This window comes from Thermobia domestica, chromosome 9 (genome assembly GCF_964235325.1).
Source record: "Thermobia domestica chromosome 9, izTheDome1.hap1.1, whole genome shotgun sequence".
NCBI classification, from domain to species: domain Eukaryota; kingdom Metazoa; phylum Arthropoda; class Insecta; order Zygentoma; family Lepismatidae; genus Thermobia; species Thermobia domestica.
Window position 1 is genome coordinate 10,546,924 of NC_137462.1, and position 15,650 is coordinate 10,562,573.

The 15,650-nt window shown below is 38.3% G+C and overlaps 1 protein-coding gene across 4 annotated transcripts in view; it reads right to left on the reverse strand.

Moving 5' to 3' along the window:
* Positions 1 to 15,650, reverse strand: part of LOC145694406 (C-signal-like) — an 85,822-nt gene that overhangs the window by 44,406 nt on the left and 25,766 nt on the right. The window contains exon 5 of one of the 4 annotated variants that reach the window (XM_081770599.1): positions 10,810 to 15,599. The exons of the other annotated variants lie outside the window; for them this stretch is intronic. Coding sequence (XP_081626725.1) covers positions 15,375 to 15,599 — 225 coding nt within the window. The 3' untranslated portion in view covers positions 10,810 to 15,374. Of the gene's footprint in view, positions 1 to 10,809; positions 15,600 to 15,650 lie in introns of those variants that run through there. 4 annotated transcript variants of the gene reach the window in all.

The window sequence follows — 15,650 nt, forward strand, 5'->3', positions numbered from 1 at the left end:
ATTAAAAAGTGCGGTGAATGTAGTTGCACAGTGCCATATATCGATGTTGTACGTATTTCAACTAGTAAGCCCGGTAGCTTAAATCTTTAGTACAGTCAGTGTCGAGTTTGAATGAGTTGTGACATATTATTTGGCTTACAGAGGCAGAAGAGTGAGGAAGTGTTAAGAGTGTCTGTCGCGCGCCAATATTAAGTTTTGTTCTAAGCTTAAAAAAAAAAGCAGATCACGAAATGTCAAACTCAGTGTATGGCGATGAAGCGGTGGCGTTGAAGACTGTTTACAATTGGTATAAGGAATTCAAAAGCGGCAAGAAGTCGATTAAAAACGAGCAACGATCGAGACGTCCTTCGACGTCAAGAACAGATGGAAACGTACAGAAAGTGGCAAAAGTGATTTGTTCAAACAGGTAAATTACTATTCGAGAGCTTTCCGAAGAACTAAACATCTCGTATGGGTCCGTGAAAAGCATTTTAACCGCCTATTAAATGTGCAAATGTCTTCCTCTTTTACCACGGAAACGTGCCGCGCCATACCTTCCTTTTGATCCGCGAGTTTTTGGCAGACAAAATATTCTTGTCTGTCCACATTCGCTGTACTCTCCAGATATAGCACCATGCAACTTATGACTCTTCCCAAAAATTAAAACCGCGCTTAAAGGAAAACGTTTTGACACCATTCCTGACACTGAGAGAGCCACGACAGAGCAGCTGATAAACCTTCCAGAAATGCTTCCAGTCATGGATTCAACGTTGAGATAAGTGCACTGCTAGCCAAAGACAATATTTTGAAGATTAAATCAAATTCCACGTAAGCTTATTACTCTGCTTCTAATAAAATTATTCACTGTACTTTTTGATAACACCTCGCATATTTCTGGGATTTCGGCATCTATGACCATTTTAGCCCATCACGTATGAAAGATGACATCTCTAGGTGATCACACTACCCGGAGCATTGGTGAAGAAGGGAAGAAGCCTAGGACCTTTATGTTATATACCATTCTGGCATTTGTCTGGTGTGGAAGAGGAAAACCCAGGAAAAAGCTCACTCAGGATGGGTAGCCTGAAAAGCCTTTTATACCCTTCTGACCAAGTGTTCCCACCGGAAATCGAACCCGGGACTGCTCCCATAAAAGGTGAGAGCATTAGCGCCTAAGCTATGCGAGGCCCCTAATGCGTTCGATTATGCGATTTATCATATTTTCGGGTAATAGTAGCAAAAGTAGTCGTGTGTTTAAACTACAATAAATAAATAAATAAATAAATAAATAAAATAAAATAAAGAAAGAAAAATTTTAAAAATTACAATTTTATGTCTGAAAAGTGAAAGTGCGTCTTGTCAAGAATTATTTAAGAGATCTGTCGAACTGTTTAAGAATATCTGAAGTCTATATATATTTATCCATGTCGGCCCCGGCGTCCCCCACAGGGGACAAAATATGACGAAATTATTATTTCTTCATAACTTTAAAATCAGACTGGCAACACTGAAAACTGTTCACAGGGGATGATCGTAGATGGAGGACGCTGGGACCGACATGGTTAAAGTCATGTAAAATTTGAGAATAGAACAAAATGTTGAACTCTAGTTCATATTAAATAAAGACGTCCCAAATAAATAAATAAATAAATAAATAATAATAATAATAATAATAATAATAATAATAATAAATGAAATCTTCGAGTTTTACGTCCTACGCTTATGAGGAGACCGTGATGATGAGAAATTAATGAAATAGTGGAATGAAGAAAGGAGGAGGAAACGGGAAATCCCAAGAAAACCCATGCAACGGTGTTTATCCACAACAAAGCTCACTTGGCGCGAGCTGGGATCGAACCAGGAACCCCATATATCAGAAGTGAGCGCTCTACCACTGAGTTACCATGGTCCCACTATGGAAATCAGAAAACTCATTGTCTCTATCAATTGCCGTTTTTGTTCTATGGCGATAAATGCTGAAACTGGAAATGGTTAATTCGAACCACTTCCGGTTTGAATAGATTGTTAACGAAGGAAATGGAATCTTTTCTTGGCACCCTGAATCGATTGCAAAAAACCCGCTTCTCGATATTTCTTACCATTGTTCTGATATCTGTCGACAGAGGGACGGACATAAGACTTACGACACACGCATAGCATAGTTTGGAAGACTAGTATAGAAGAACCCTGAAGATATTCTTTCTTCATTTTCAAAATCGTTCCTGACACTTAACTGAAAAAGTAAAAAGTGCAACAAAGGCAATATAGTGCAAAAATGTTCAGAAGTTCGTGTGTCTCAGGCACAACCAACGATATTTCTGCAAAACAAGAGGCAAGTTTCTTCAAGTATAGCAAGTCCTGCACAGGCACTATGTTGCTGGATTGACGTTTAACGCACCTTTCAGCATCTAGGCTATTTGAGATGTACACCTACAACTTAACGTGGGATCCGAACCATGAGATCCCACTGGGAATCAAACCAGGGTTTCCTGCATTGAAGGTAATTGTGACTTCTGATAAAGAAATATACATTTTATTGATTACGAGATACAAACTTTCATAGCTAAGTTGGTTGTTATTGGTGATTTTTATTTTGTTGTTTAGCATGGGTTATTGTGTTTTTAGGACCTCATGGGATGGAAACCATTTACTTCGCCTATTAGCATTTTTAAAAAATAATAGAATGCACTCTTTTAATACATCTAATGTATCTGTTTATTATTAGTTATTATACTGGTTCCATCCCATACAAATGACAAATATGTCAGAAAACCGAAGTCATGTTTCTTATGAACATGTACCATGTAGCTTTAATCAGTACAATCAGCTTTAATACTCAAAGAACAAGTTTGACAAATGAAGAAATGTGGCGTATATAAATTATAATAAAAGTGTGCAAGGGAAGGGGGGGGTTTATGTGGATTCTATATATCTTTCCGATTGCACCCCAAAATACTGTATATTTTTATTTATTGAGTTCTATATTTCCTATGAATTTGGTAACTCAGACTAGTTTCTAATTCAGCATAGAATAACTTCTTTTCAACTCGTATTACACAGGGGAGCGCGGTGGCACAGTGGTAGAGCGTTCACCTCCGGCCCTTGGGGTCCCTGGTTCGATCCCAGCTCGCGCCGTGTGGACCTTGTGATGGACAAACACCGTGCTTATGGGTTTTCTCGGGGTTCTCCCGTTTCCTCCCACTTTCTTCATTCCACCATTTCACTCATCTCTCATCATCACCGTCTCCTTTGGCCTAAGCGTGGGATGTAAAACTTAAAGATTTAATTTAATTTCATTTCGCATTACACACTTTTTAATCATGGAAACTCGAAGATTCATCTTTCTTGAACAAAGTTGACTACTACATCCGCAATACAGAGTTCAATATTGATAACAGATGATTTAAGTCAAGTCTGCATTTACAATTGATGATTGGGTAGAGTAACCGTTTAATTTGACACTTACTATTTCAGGATACTCTACCTTTTTATCTGTCAAGATGTTTCTCTACGAAGCTTTGGAACTCTATGAAAACAGGGACTAAACTGAAAGCTGTGTGGGACAGACAGGATTCAAATGAACAATATTCCACTCTAGCAGATGCCTTAACAGCACTAGATTACCACTTCTCTTGATATCAGCTAAATCAAGCAGTGCCGGGTCCTGGTCATAGAAAAGGTGAGTGATCATTCATACTCACCAGATGGTGTTGGCATTACAGGATCTATCTAGTGTCGTAAGATTAATTGGGAAGATGAAGGTATTAACGAAGGTCCCTAGCCTAGAAAGCCAGCGTTGACAACGAAGGGAGTCGATGTGGTGACCACACATCACACCAAAAGCATGAGGGCCAAAAGCTTACTGGTATGCCCTAGCCCCTAAGAGCTGTTAGGCCAGAAATTTAGTTTTATATTCCACTAAAGGAGAACTGAAACTTTTGTAGTAAGTAGCTAAAAATGTTATTTCACGGTAGCGTAGTCGGAAAGGCATCTACCTATCAACCAGGTGTAGAGGATTCTATTCCAGCCGTAGGCGGAATTTATTTTCCGTTCTCCCTTGTTCCAAAGCGACTGAGTGGTTGACCCAGCCTCTATAACATAGGTGGCTGGAGAGTAAAGCCACCATCAATACATCACACAAGCCACAATACCATCACTACATATCAAAGTTTAAAAAAAAAAAAGTCTCACTTTTATATCATCTGGGCCTGTCAATCTGTACGTCAGCCTTTATCTTACATACACGTATTTGAGTATGGTGTTGGAATAAGTTTTAATTATTAGGCACAAAATTAAAGCAGGTAATTTTTTTCTTCTTTTTTTTTTAAAAAAAAAGATTATGTATATCATCAATGTCACTATATAGCTTGATTTTATATGTATTTTCGTCGTAAAGCTAATGTCTGAGGACACACACCTGTGTCAAATGTTTGTGAAGATCAACCTTGCAATTTAACTTTCTAAGATGTCCGTAAGTATGACTGAATACCAAATAAAGAATTAGTAATAGTACTTTAAACTATAAAAGTAACTCATGTACTCAACTATATATTCCATGAAATATACCAAATGCTATTGATTGACCGTATATTTTCTAGAAACAATCTTGAATCCACTACTAATCTTCAATCCAAACTTAGCTTCGGATGCGAGCACACCTTTTTTTTTTCCTCAAGAGTTGATTCCTATTCTCTCAGTATTTTTGATCACCTTGTTCCTAGAACTTAACTGACATCCAGTTAAGTACCAACAATTAGCCTAAAGAAGCTCCATAAAATACAAACGAATAACTCCCTCTTCTTCTCCAAGATCTAATGCTATAAACGTTGAACTGAAACCGTTTGTTCTTTTCTCACTAAAAGGAAGGTTTCAGATTCGAGCCCCACCGGTCATTTTTACTTTTCCAAACATTTTCTGTCCTACTAGGTTAATGCTACGATGGTATTTTTAAGCCGGTATATATATAAAAAAAAAAATTCGTGTTCACTTCTGGCAATCGGGAAGCTCAGGTCATCTCCAGAACTGTAACTTTAATAATAATTATTTCCCATTTTCCATTGTGGATTTTTTCAGTCTAAAATGACTTTTCAATTCTATCTAAAGCAATTTACATAAATATATTTCTGCTTTTATTTTCGGAAAGATAAGGAAATTAGTGATTTTCAACTTTATATAATAACCTACAAACCCGATAAAGTAGCACCCTCTAGCGGCACGATTGGTTACCTATAGTATTGTGCAGGTAGGGAGTGCCAGCTCTGTAGCTCAACAAATTTAAAAGAGGTGTGCGGAGATTGGGCTGGCGTGTCTATCTACAACTTACGAACTAAAGTTGGGATCTACTGTCTAGATTGCGAAAAGAAACGAAAGTCTTAAAGATACAGAAGGTTGCCCATTATAAAAATGATCTACTTTCACTGGCACTCCCGAACGACACATTTAAGTCCTGTTATGTCCCGATACATTGCTATTACTCTGGGCCCTGTACTTGACAGCAGTATCAGTTGAGCACGATCCGTAGAACGATAAAGGTAAAACTGACCACCTTCCGGAAGTGGTTTATTTGTGAATTTTCCACCGCCCATTACAGCCACTCAACAATAGTGAGACGGTAGCTGGTGTGGATATAATCATTCGACGAAATGCTCAACAGGATCCTGGAATAGTATGTGTGTGGTCGGCCTGAAATTGTGGTAACATGGCTTCAGTCCGCTCGAACTCTCTATACTATATACGCCATTAGAAAAGCAGTGATATTGGACAACCCACTAACATAGAAAAATCTGGCCATACGACATAATATTTCAAAAGACACAGTTTCCAACATCATCCAGAAGAATCTCGAATTAGAAGTGTATCATGAAACACGCAGACACCACCTTACAGAGGGCTACGCTCATTAACGCCAGAAAAATGAATGAAACGCACTTCGCAAGAGACAAGTGGAAATGGATGTGTACCCTGAATGATGGGTGGTTCTACCTAGATAAGACCAACAGAGGTCGACCCATTTTCTACCCTCAAACAGACCACAAGAGCTGTTCTTTGTGTTGCAGTGCAAGGAAAAGTTTTCCAAGGGATTTTTGGTGGTGGTGGGACAGTGCAGTCGGGGAACGTTCCTACTCATCGAAGTGCCCTCCAATACCAAACACAACGCCAATTACCTGTAGAACACCATCATAAACTCTGTATAACACACGCATTCTGCAATTGTACGATAACGAGACCACAAATGCATAGATCCACACGGACAGAGCCTTCAGCCATGCCACTCGGTCACCCCAGGCGTTCTAAACAAGGAAGACAGAATAGACTGGAATATGAGTGATCCTATTTTTTCGTCTATCCCTGTTAAATTCCCGGAGATCTCATCAATGCACTACTGTGAGTTTAGACTTCTCAAAGATGCAGTTGCTCGACGTCCTCCTCGTACCTTGCAGGATTTTCTTCAAGTTGCCAAAGCGGTATGGCGAGACATTCACCGTCCCATCAAACACAATTGGTGGTGGAGAAAGGGAATATACTAGTCAGGTAAGTGGTTCAAATTCGACTATTTCTATTGTGGGCAACTCTCTCTAGAAGATAACATACAAGGATAGAGGGTAAAAGAAGGAATAAGTGGGAGAGTGTGATGCAGATGGATCTCAAGCGCAGTATCTTGCTATTCAGAATGATTTTTTGGAACTCTCTCTCTCGATGGTACTCAGTCCTGGTCATGACTCCGTTGTTGCAGGTTTACTATTGCTTGACAGTCGGCTCATACATGCAGTATAGGCAGAAGCATTTAACAACCTCACTTTCATACGCTTGACTCACATGGGTTTCTCTTCAAGTAATATTCGGGATCGACGGCCTCATCATTTGGCCCTCGGCTTCAGGATCCTCTCCACTACAACATCGGGAATTCGCATGTCTCCTGATAAACCTTGACCTCGTGGCACTTCTTGTAAGGGCACCACTGTCAGTTCTCGGTTTCTATTTGTCTCAACCATCTGACTCCGAACCAACGTTGCTTACGGGGTTTTATTAACCCTGAAATCCAAAGAAATGCTGGCGAATGTAAGTCATTGTGCAAGAGGGAAGTAATATGCTGACACGTTCAGGAATTAGGTAAAGAACTCATCTGTTTATTGAGATTTGTTACTTAAGTTGCTACGTGTCTTTCGCATAAGCTGTCTGATTCTTCTACGTCTGGTCGGCTCTCAACTAACATCATCATTATCATCATAGACATTCTACCCTTATTGATAGGTCAACTGAGAAGCTTCCATGCTCCACGGTCTTCCGTTATCCTCTTCGTCTTCACATACATTTTTTGTTTTGATATCGTCCATCAATTGTAACCTTCTTCGTCCTCTCCCTCTTTCCTGCCACCATATCCTCTAGCACGTCCTCATGATACAGTTCCTTCTTAGCCAATGTCCCAACTAGTTTCTCGTCCTCTTCTCAATAATATCTAAAACTGTTCTTTTCTCCCTCACCATTTCTAACACCATCTCATTCGTTTTCCGTTCGACCCAACTAAAATTCTCTCTATTCTTCTCCACACTCACATTTCGAAAGCTTCCTGTCGTTTTTCATCATTTCTGCGTAATTTCCATGTTTCCGCCCCAGACAATACAATAGTCCACACGAAGCACTTTATGAGTCCTTTTCTCAACTCTTTATTCAATGTTTCACAAAACAGACTTTTCTTCCTCCTAAAGGTTTCTTTCGGCATTCCTATTCTTGCTTCTATTTTACGTTCACACTTCATATCATCACTAATAATACTACCCAGGTATCCAAAACTAGTCACCTGTTCTATTTTCTCCCTTCCTATTTCTATATTTGACACCGACTGCTTCGTTCCAATCACCATGGCTTTTCCCTTTCTAACAATTATTTTTATGCCACATTCTTCACAGCCCATTCTCAAGTTTTCGAACATCTTATTAATTTTTTTTTTCAGATTCCGTAATTAATAGGGTGTGTTAAAAATATAAAACATGGCGAATTGATGGTTTCAGATATTTAAGTTTTACGTCCCACGGTTATGCCGGTTAGGCTAAAGGAGACGGTGATGATGAGAGATGAGTGAAATGGTGGAATGAAGAAAATGGGAGGAAACGGGAGTACCCCGAGAAAACCCACGAGCATGGTGTTTGCCCACCACAAAGTTCACTTGGCGTGGGCAGGGATCGAACCCGGGACCCCAAGCACCAGAGGTGAACGCTCTACCACTGAGCCACCGCGCCCCCTTTCAGATATTTCATTCTTCACAATGTAACAGAATCATAATTTGGAATTGTGCAGTGTGATTTATGTTACTGAGATACCTACCTAAGTAAAAGGATCATGTATACTCTATACCTAGTGGTATCGTTAGGAAATAAGTTTTTGTTCAAGGATGACAGAAATTATCAAAATTATTACATTTTACGATGATTATAACGCAAATTATAAATGATAATATCCTTGTAGTAAGAACTAGAATCGCCGTGCAGAACAGAAGCGAGAAGCGTTAATTTCTTTCAAGTACGGGAAGGCGAATTTATCTCCAATCCGTTACCGATTCCAACCCCAAGCTAAAGTCTGAAAAAAAAGGAGATATTTAATCACAGTTGGAAAATGTTCACGAAATTTATCCGTAGAACACATTTTTCAAGTTGGAAGAGGGGTTTATTTCATTTTCTTATCATTGATCGCTTTCAACCTCAATCAAGAAAATGATTCTTAACTCTGAAGGAAAAAGTAACACATCATCTTTCATGAGTTCGGAAAACATTTATCAAAATCATCTTGAAACATTTTTCTAAGTTAGGAAAGGGGATACATTTACCCATTCCTTTGATCTTGACTGATTTCAACTCCTAAACATGTGATTAGAAAACCTTACACAGAACGAACGCAGAACTTCACTAAAACAGGAAAATTTTTGCGTGTTATTATGGAAGAAACAGATAAACTGCATTTTCATTCTATATATTGAATGGTTGAAGCTCGATTACTCGTATTACGTAATATATTTGTTCGCCTATCATACTAAATACCCTACGTGCTGTCGAAAGAAATTTCGGTTGGATTGGAGTTTAGCCTCCCTTTTCAACATCGAGGCTAAATAAGACGTAGGCCTACAGTTTAAAGTGAAATTCGAACTACTGTTATGGGTTCAAATTTCAAGGCTCTCCCACCGGAAATCGAACCCGAGACCCCGTGCACCAAAGTGCACCAGCAAGTCACTAGATCATCGGGGACAGCTGATTTGTTTGAAACTTGTTACTTTCAGCACCGAGGCTATATGCGAGGGAGGATCGGAAACTAAGATTACAATTTCTGGAGTTTTGTCTGTTATAGAGGAATGAGGAGTGTGCGATAATTTTAATACATGGAGTTGGCAACTATGCAGAGTTTCAGCCGCCCGCCACCTACGGCGCTGGTTGTAGGTAAACACAAATGGCGACTCGTTTGGAAAACTGGCCTCGCAAAGAAGTCCGCTCAGACAGTTGGTAGAGGTTTACGGAGAGATTGTAATGTCTCGTCAGCATGTCGCAGAATGTGGTGGAAAGGTTTCGCCTGGTAGAGAAAACGTCACCGCCCGCATCCAGTCCAGAAGACCACCACGCTCTTGAAGTAGTTTCTCTGGGACATCATCGACTACCCTCTCTACAGCCCGGACCTCGCTCCAAGCGACCTTCACCTGTTCCCGCACTTCAAGGAGCACCTAGGAGACCGTCGCTTCGCTTCAGACGAGGAGGGAAAACACTTCGTGACAACGTGGCTGCACACGCAAGAACAGGATTTTACCAGGAGGGAATCTTCAAACCTATCCCCGAATGAATATTATGTCAAAAAATAACCTATTGTATATACTATCTGTTGGCTGTATTGCTTGTATGAAATAATATATCGTCGCTGCGCCTCGAAGAACCGCTATGTATTAAAACCACAACTTCTCAGAAGCAAAAAACTTCCGAACTAAAAATTTTGACAAATATACACGGAAATACTTAAAAAAATATATTAAAATTGGTTCTGCGTATATTATGCACTGTAGGGATGCGCATGAGACGAGATTTGAGACTGTCTCGTCTCGAAAATGTGCTGTAAAAGAGATGTCTCGACTCGAAAAATGGATATTTTTCTGTTGGAAGAGCTGTGTCTCGACTCGAATTTTGTCAGGAAAATCCTGTCTCGACTCGTCTCGTGCGCATCCCTAATGCACTGGACATTGCTGTAGCTCGCTTCAACAGTATTATATTACTATTTTTGTGTTTACGTAGCACCTTTGGCGCCTTTATAAGCACATAGAGGATTTGTATACATCAATCAATGCATACGTGATGAGAACCAGAAGCCTTTAATTTCAATATATAATTTTTCATTGCTGTGGCGAAACAATTGAATATTAACTTATGACATTATAAGGGACGCTGCCTGAGAGCTTTCCGGTTTATTTGCACGACATAACTCATTTTCTACAAAAATCTCACATAGCGGTTCTTCGAGGCGCAGCGACGATATACACGTTTCAGTGCACGCTTTGTAACCTAACTTCCTGATCACCCCTCGTACGTCTTGGGATTCTAACAAAATGAAATCCACCGAGAATCGAACCCAGGTCTCCCGCATCGACGGTGCATACACTAATCATATAACTCAAAAGAGCTATCGAAAGAACTAAACTATTTAGTTTAGTAACTTTCCTATTTCGTTTAGTAACTACAATAACTGCATTTTATTACTTGCTGGGTACTGGCTTTCCTATAATCAAACAAACAAACAAACAACAAAAAAGTTACACCACTTATTTTCAAAATAGTAACATATCTATTTAAAAATTACTACTAGTTTCATAGAAAATGTATATTCATCACAAAAATTACAACAAACTACAAAAGCATTTTATATACAATTATTACAAATATACATATTAACAATGCCTCATTTTTGCAAATAAATATTAACCATTTCTTTTATTTTTTAATTTTGTTAGAAGCCGCTGAACATCTCATTCACATTCTTAGCAGAGAATAACCCACAATAAATCTCTTATCTTTACATAAGTAAATATTTAAACACAATTATTATTTCGTTTTGCAAATACCTAGAGAAAATATATAACTTATATGTTTTGATAGTTTAATGATCAACAGTTCTATCAAGATAACAAATTTACTACATTAACAGAACAATATCTCGCACAACTTGCTACTTATTTTCTTTGCAAAATATAATTTTTAAAGTAGCTCACCAGTCTCATTTCTATTTCCTAATCTTTTTCAAAAATATTTGGACAATCATAATGCAAATTTTAAACTGTTATGCAAATATTCGCGAGAGTACTCAAAAGAAACCGAACTAATTTTTTGGTGTGCAGAGCTTTAGTAGTACAGCGTTTTGCCGCTAGGAGCGCATAGAGCAAACATTCCTGAGTCAGTAAGCCGAGTGCCTTCGCTGAAGAAGGTCAAGACTAGTTTCGGCAGGGTTTATAGTGGAACTGATCACTATAGGGCTTATAGTTTATAGTGATCGTCGTTTTTACAATGATTAATTTTCGTGAACAGCGTGCGGCGGTGAAATTCTGTTTTTTGCTCGGAAAAAGTGGAAGAGAAACTCTTGAAATGTTAAAAACGGCTATGGAGACATCTCCGACAAGGACGATGCTATGGAGAAATCTCAAGTGTTTAAGTGGCTTCCACGTTTCAAAAATGGCGAAATGTCAATTGATAACAAACCTCCTTCTGGTCGTCCTTCCATGGCCCGAACACACGACAATGTTGAAAAAAATCGTGCAATCATCAACAAAGATAGACGACGGACCATTGAAGAAATTGTGGCGCTGTCTAGAGTGACTTGGAGTTCAGTGCAGCGAAGTTTGACAAAAGATTTGGGAATGAAAAGGGCCAAATTCATGTCATGATTGCTGACGGCTGAACAAAAACAAGGTCGCGTGGAAGCATGCTGTGCTTTGTAAGAAAAGCCATGAAATGATCCATTTTTTTGTTTTCAAAAATTATTACAGGTGACGAAACTTAAAATGAAAGCGTTTTGCTGATGTTGCTGAGGTGATGAAAAAAATTACGCAGACGGTGCCAAGCATCACAAAACATAAATCTAAAGAATGGATTGAAATGAAATGAAATGAAATTTTGAGTTTTACGTCCCACGGTTATGCCGGTTAGGCTAAAGGAGACTGTGATAATGAGTAATGAATGAAATGGTGGAATGAAGAAAGTGGGAGGAAACGGGAGAACCCCGAGGAAACCCACGCACACGGTTAAATCTAAAGAATGTTTGAAAAATGGAATAAAAGATTAGACAAGTGCATTAGTGCAAACAGAGAGTCTTTGAAGGAGATTGAAGGTTTGTGCTTAAAATGTGAATAAATAAGTTTTTTAGAAAAATACGTTCGGTTTCTTTTGGGTACTCCCTCGTATTATGAAGTAAATAACATTGGACATTGTATGTTTTGCTCATTATTAAGAGAATCGTATTCCGTAAGGTTAATTTGCAAGTGAGAGGGAGACAGCTCAATTAACCGAAAACTTAGCCAATTGATAAACAGAATATGGATAGTAGAAAAGAATTTAGAAAAAGATGTGAGTTTGGTTTTAATAGTCTAAGTACTATGCTAATTATGTTTCATATAATTAATTTTGTAAACTACATCTTATAGCTTATCGCCCTCTACTTCGTTTCTTAAAAGGTTTGTAAGACTCCAAAGGAAAACTAAAAGAGACAATCATTCCTTCAATGTGAATGATGTACCCATCTGTCTAAATTTTCTTGAAATATGTCCTCACAAAAGCAATAGCTACTTCAAAGTTTCTCAATATTTCTGATCTCCAATCCTTCTCCCTCTAACCCTCATGTCAAAACCTTAATTAAAAGTGTTGTTCTTGTGTACATTTTTATTTATTAACTTGATTAGTTTCACTTGTGACTCCCACCCTGGGCTTCTTTACAGAAGTATATACAGGAAATTAAAGTGAAGCATATACCCACACCTTGATAAAAAGATCTTCCCTCTCATTTCCACTTTCTATATTTAACATAATTCATGACGATGACGCTGTGCAGCCATTTTAAACTGGACACAGTAAGCAATGAAAAATGAATTATGTTTGGAAGGAAATTGGCTGACTTATTAACTCGTTTAATGTGGAATAAAGACGCGCTCCAAAGATGACGTGAATTGCTTATTAAAAAGACTAAGTCTCCCTGAGAGCGATGAAATATTTCTATCTGTAAAGGTACTCTTGGATTCAGCGTCATCTTCGGAACGCGCTCTCCATTAAAGGGGTTAAAACATATCATCCTTCGTGTCACTGAGAGAAACGTGTCAGATTGAGCAGATGCTGGATTCTAACCAGAGAACTTCCAACTGTAAAGCAAGAACATTATCTATGCTAGCTTGTCAAACCCTTTCTGTGCGCATGGTTTCAGGTTCAACACCCACTGGGGAACAAAACTTTGAGTACAAACCCACGTGGTAGTTCAATCCTATCTCATATAGCCTCGATTCTGAAAATAAACTAAATTCTCTAAACTTTAAATTACTTATTTAATAAATCGGAATATAGCTTCCCCAGTTTCAAGTATTCAACCTGTAATTACTTTTCCTCGAAATAAATACCGAAACAATTAATTATACATCACAAAGTACACGTATAATTGTCCTGTTAGTGAAATATCTTCTAACGATTTCAACAGTTTTAAGTCCTGCTGCTATCATCAAATCACAATTAGATGTATTCGAGTTAATATATATAAGCTCTATTTTACATACATTTTTAGAATAAATTTACCGGTTGTCGGCATATTTAAATCTTTGCAATGTTCTCTATATAATGCCTTTTTACTGTAAGAAGCACTTCCATAATGTTCTATTTATGAATCAAATTTCTGAATTTTCAGTGATCAGAATTGCCACCTTCTCCGAACTTATAGGAAGGAATGCACCACGGTAAACACCAAATTTATAATTTCCATTCTCATAACCAATCTCAAACGCACAGCCCATAATCAATTCCCAACTACAGGCTCGAGGAAGGGAGACAGCACAGTTAACCGAAAACTCAGCCAATTGATAAACAGGATATGGATAATAGAAAAGAATTTAAAACACGCTTCCTGTTATTACAAATATATATACATATATATCTCCTGAGCATCGCTTGTCTAGTGGCTAGCGTGCGCGCCTTTGGTGTACGCGGTCTGGGTTCAATTCCCGCTAAGAGAGCACAACGGATTAGGTGATTCGGGTTCCGCCCTAACTCTCTAAGTTTGCGTCAGTAATGAAAAGGAGCGATAAACTTCAACAATGTTCCTGGACATCGTATACATCGATTGAGCTCAAATTCATCTCATATCTATTTCCTTCAAGTTACGCCCAGATGATACACAGCCTGAACCATATAAAATTATTAGCCAGACTTCACTAACAAGACAACACTTTAGGTATGAATTAATTTATATATATAACTTAATCCACCTTATGCAGAGTCGTTTTGACGTACAATTAATATCATATTAAAGACCTGACTACTGCAGGAAACATCTGTTAGTCGAACTCTTTAGTATGGCACTAATCACGCTTCAGAATGACTCTGCATGAGGCTCACTAACTCTTGAACCACCCGACCAATCTGGATCAAATCTTCAACATAGATGACATTCGGGTCTAGGATGGTTTTAATCATTTCATTTTAATGGTACAATATAGGGGAGGGGAATATATATATAACTTAATGACTCTTGAACCACCCGACCGATCTCGATCAAATTTTCAACATAGATGAGGTTCGAGCCTGGGATGTTTTTTATCATTTCACTTTAACGGTGCAACTTAGGGGAGGGGGAGGAGGATATATATGATCGAAAATGACCGTTATTAGTGTTGAATCTATAGTTTTCGGGGTGGCTGAGATGAACAGTGACACTTCCGATAGCATTTAAATCCGAATTCACCTTTTATGTCTAAATTGAAACGTATTCTTCCCGTGCGAAAAACGGGTATTATTCTAGTGTATGATAAACTGACGTTTTGGTAGGCGAAATGCTCATACGCAAGTTCACCGTAGTATGCTAGACAACACGACAGAGAATTGGTAAATATTCACTTCCAGGAAGCTGGTTTCTACTTCTTTCCTCTCTTTGTTCTGAAAGTTATTTTATAAAATTCTTGTATGAGTAGTGTTTTAGAAAGTGTGAACAACCACAAATGAGACTAGCGAGGAACATTACTATATATCATTAGTTAACTTAATTAAAATAAATTGGTACTATTTCTTGAACTTTCCACTGGCTTTTTTAGGCAATACACTAAATGATTACAAAGCAGCCTTAAAAAGGATAACAAATCACAGAATATTCGAATCACAAACTAATCATTTCTATCTTTACATCTGTTTTCAAAATGGCAACTGTTTGCCATCGTACTGTACAAAACCCCCGTTGTGCTTCTCTGATAAGTTTGCGATCGTGTTGAGCAGACCACTGGCACTTTCTTCCACTTTTAACGTAGCATTTTTCCCTCCCATATCGGTGATCACCCAACCAGGATGAAGACTAACCGCCAATATTTTATCCTCCTTCAGGTCATAAGTCAAGGAACGAGTAACAGCATTTAATGCAGCCTAAAAGAAATTCCAAATTACTTATTATTATTATACTTACTATTTATATTT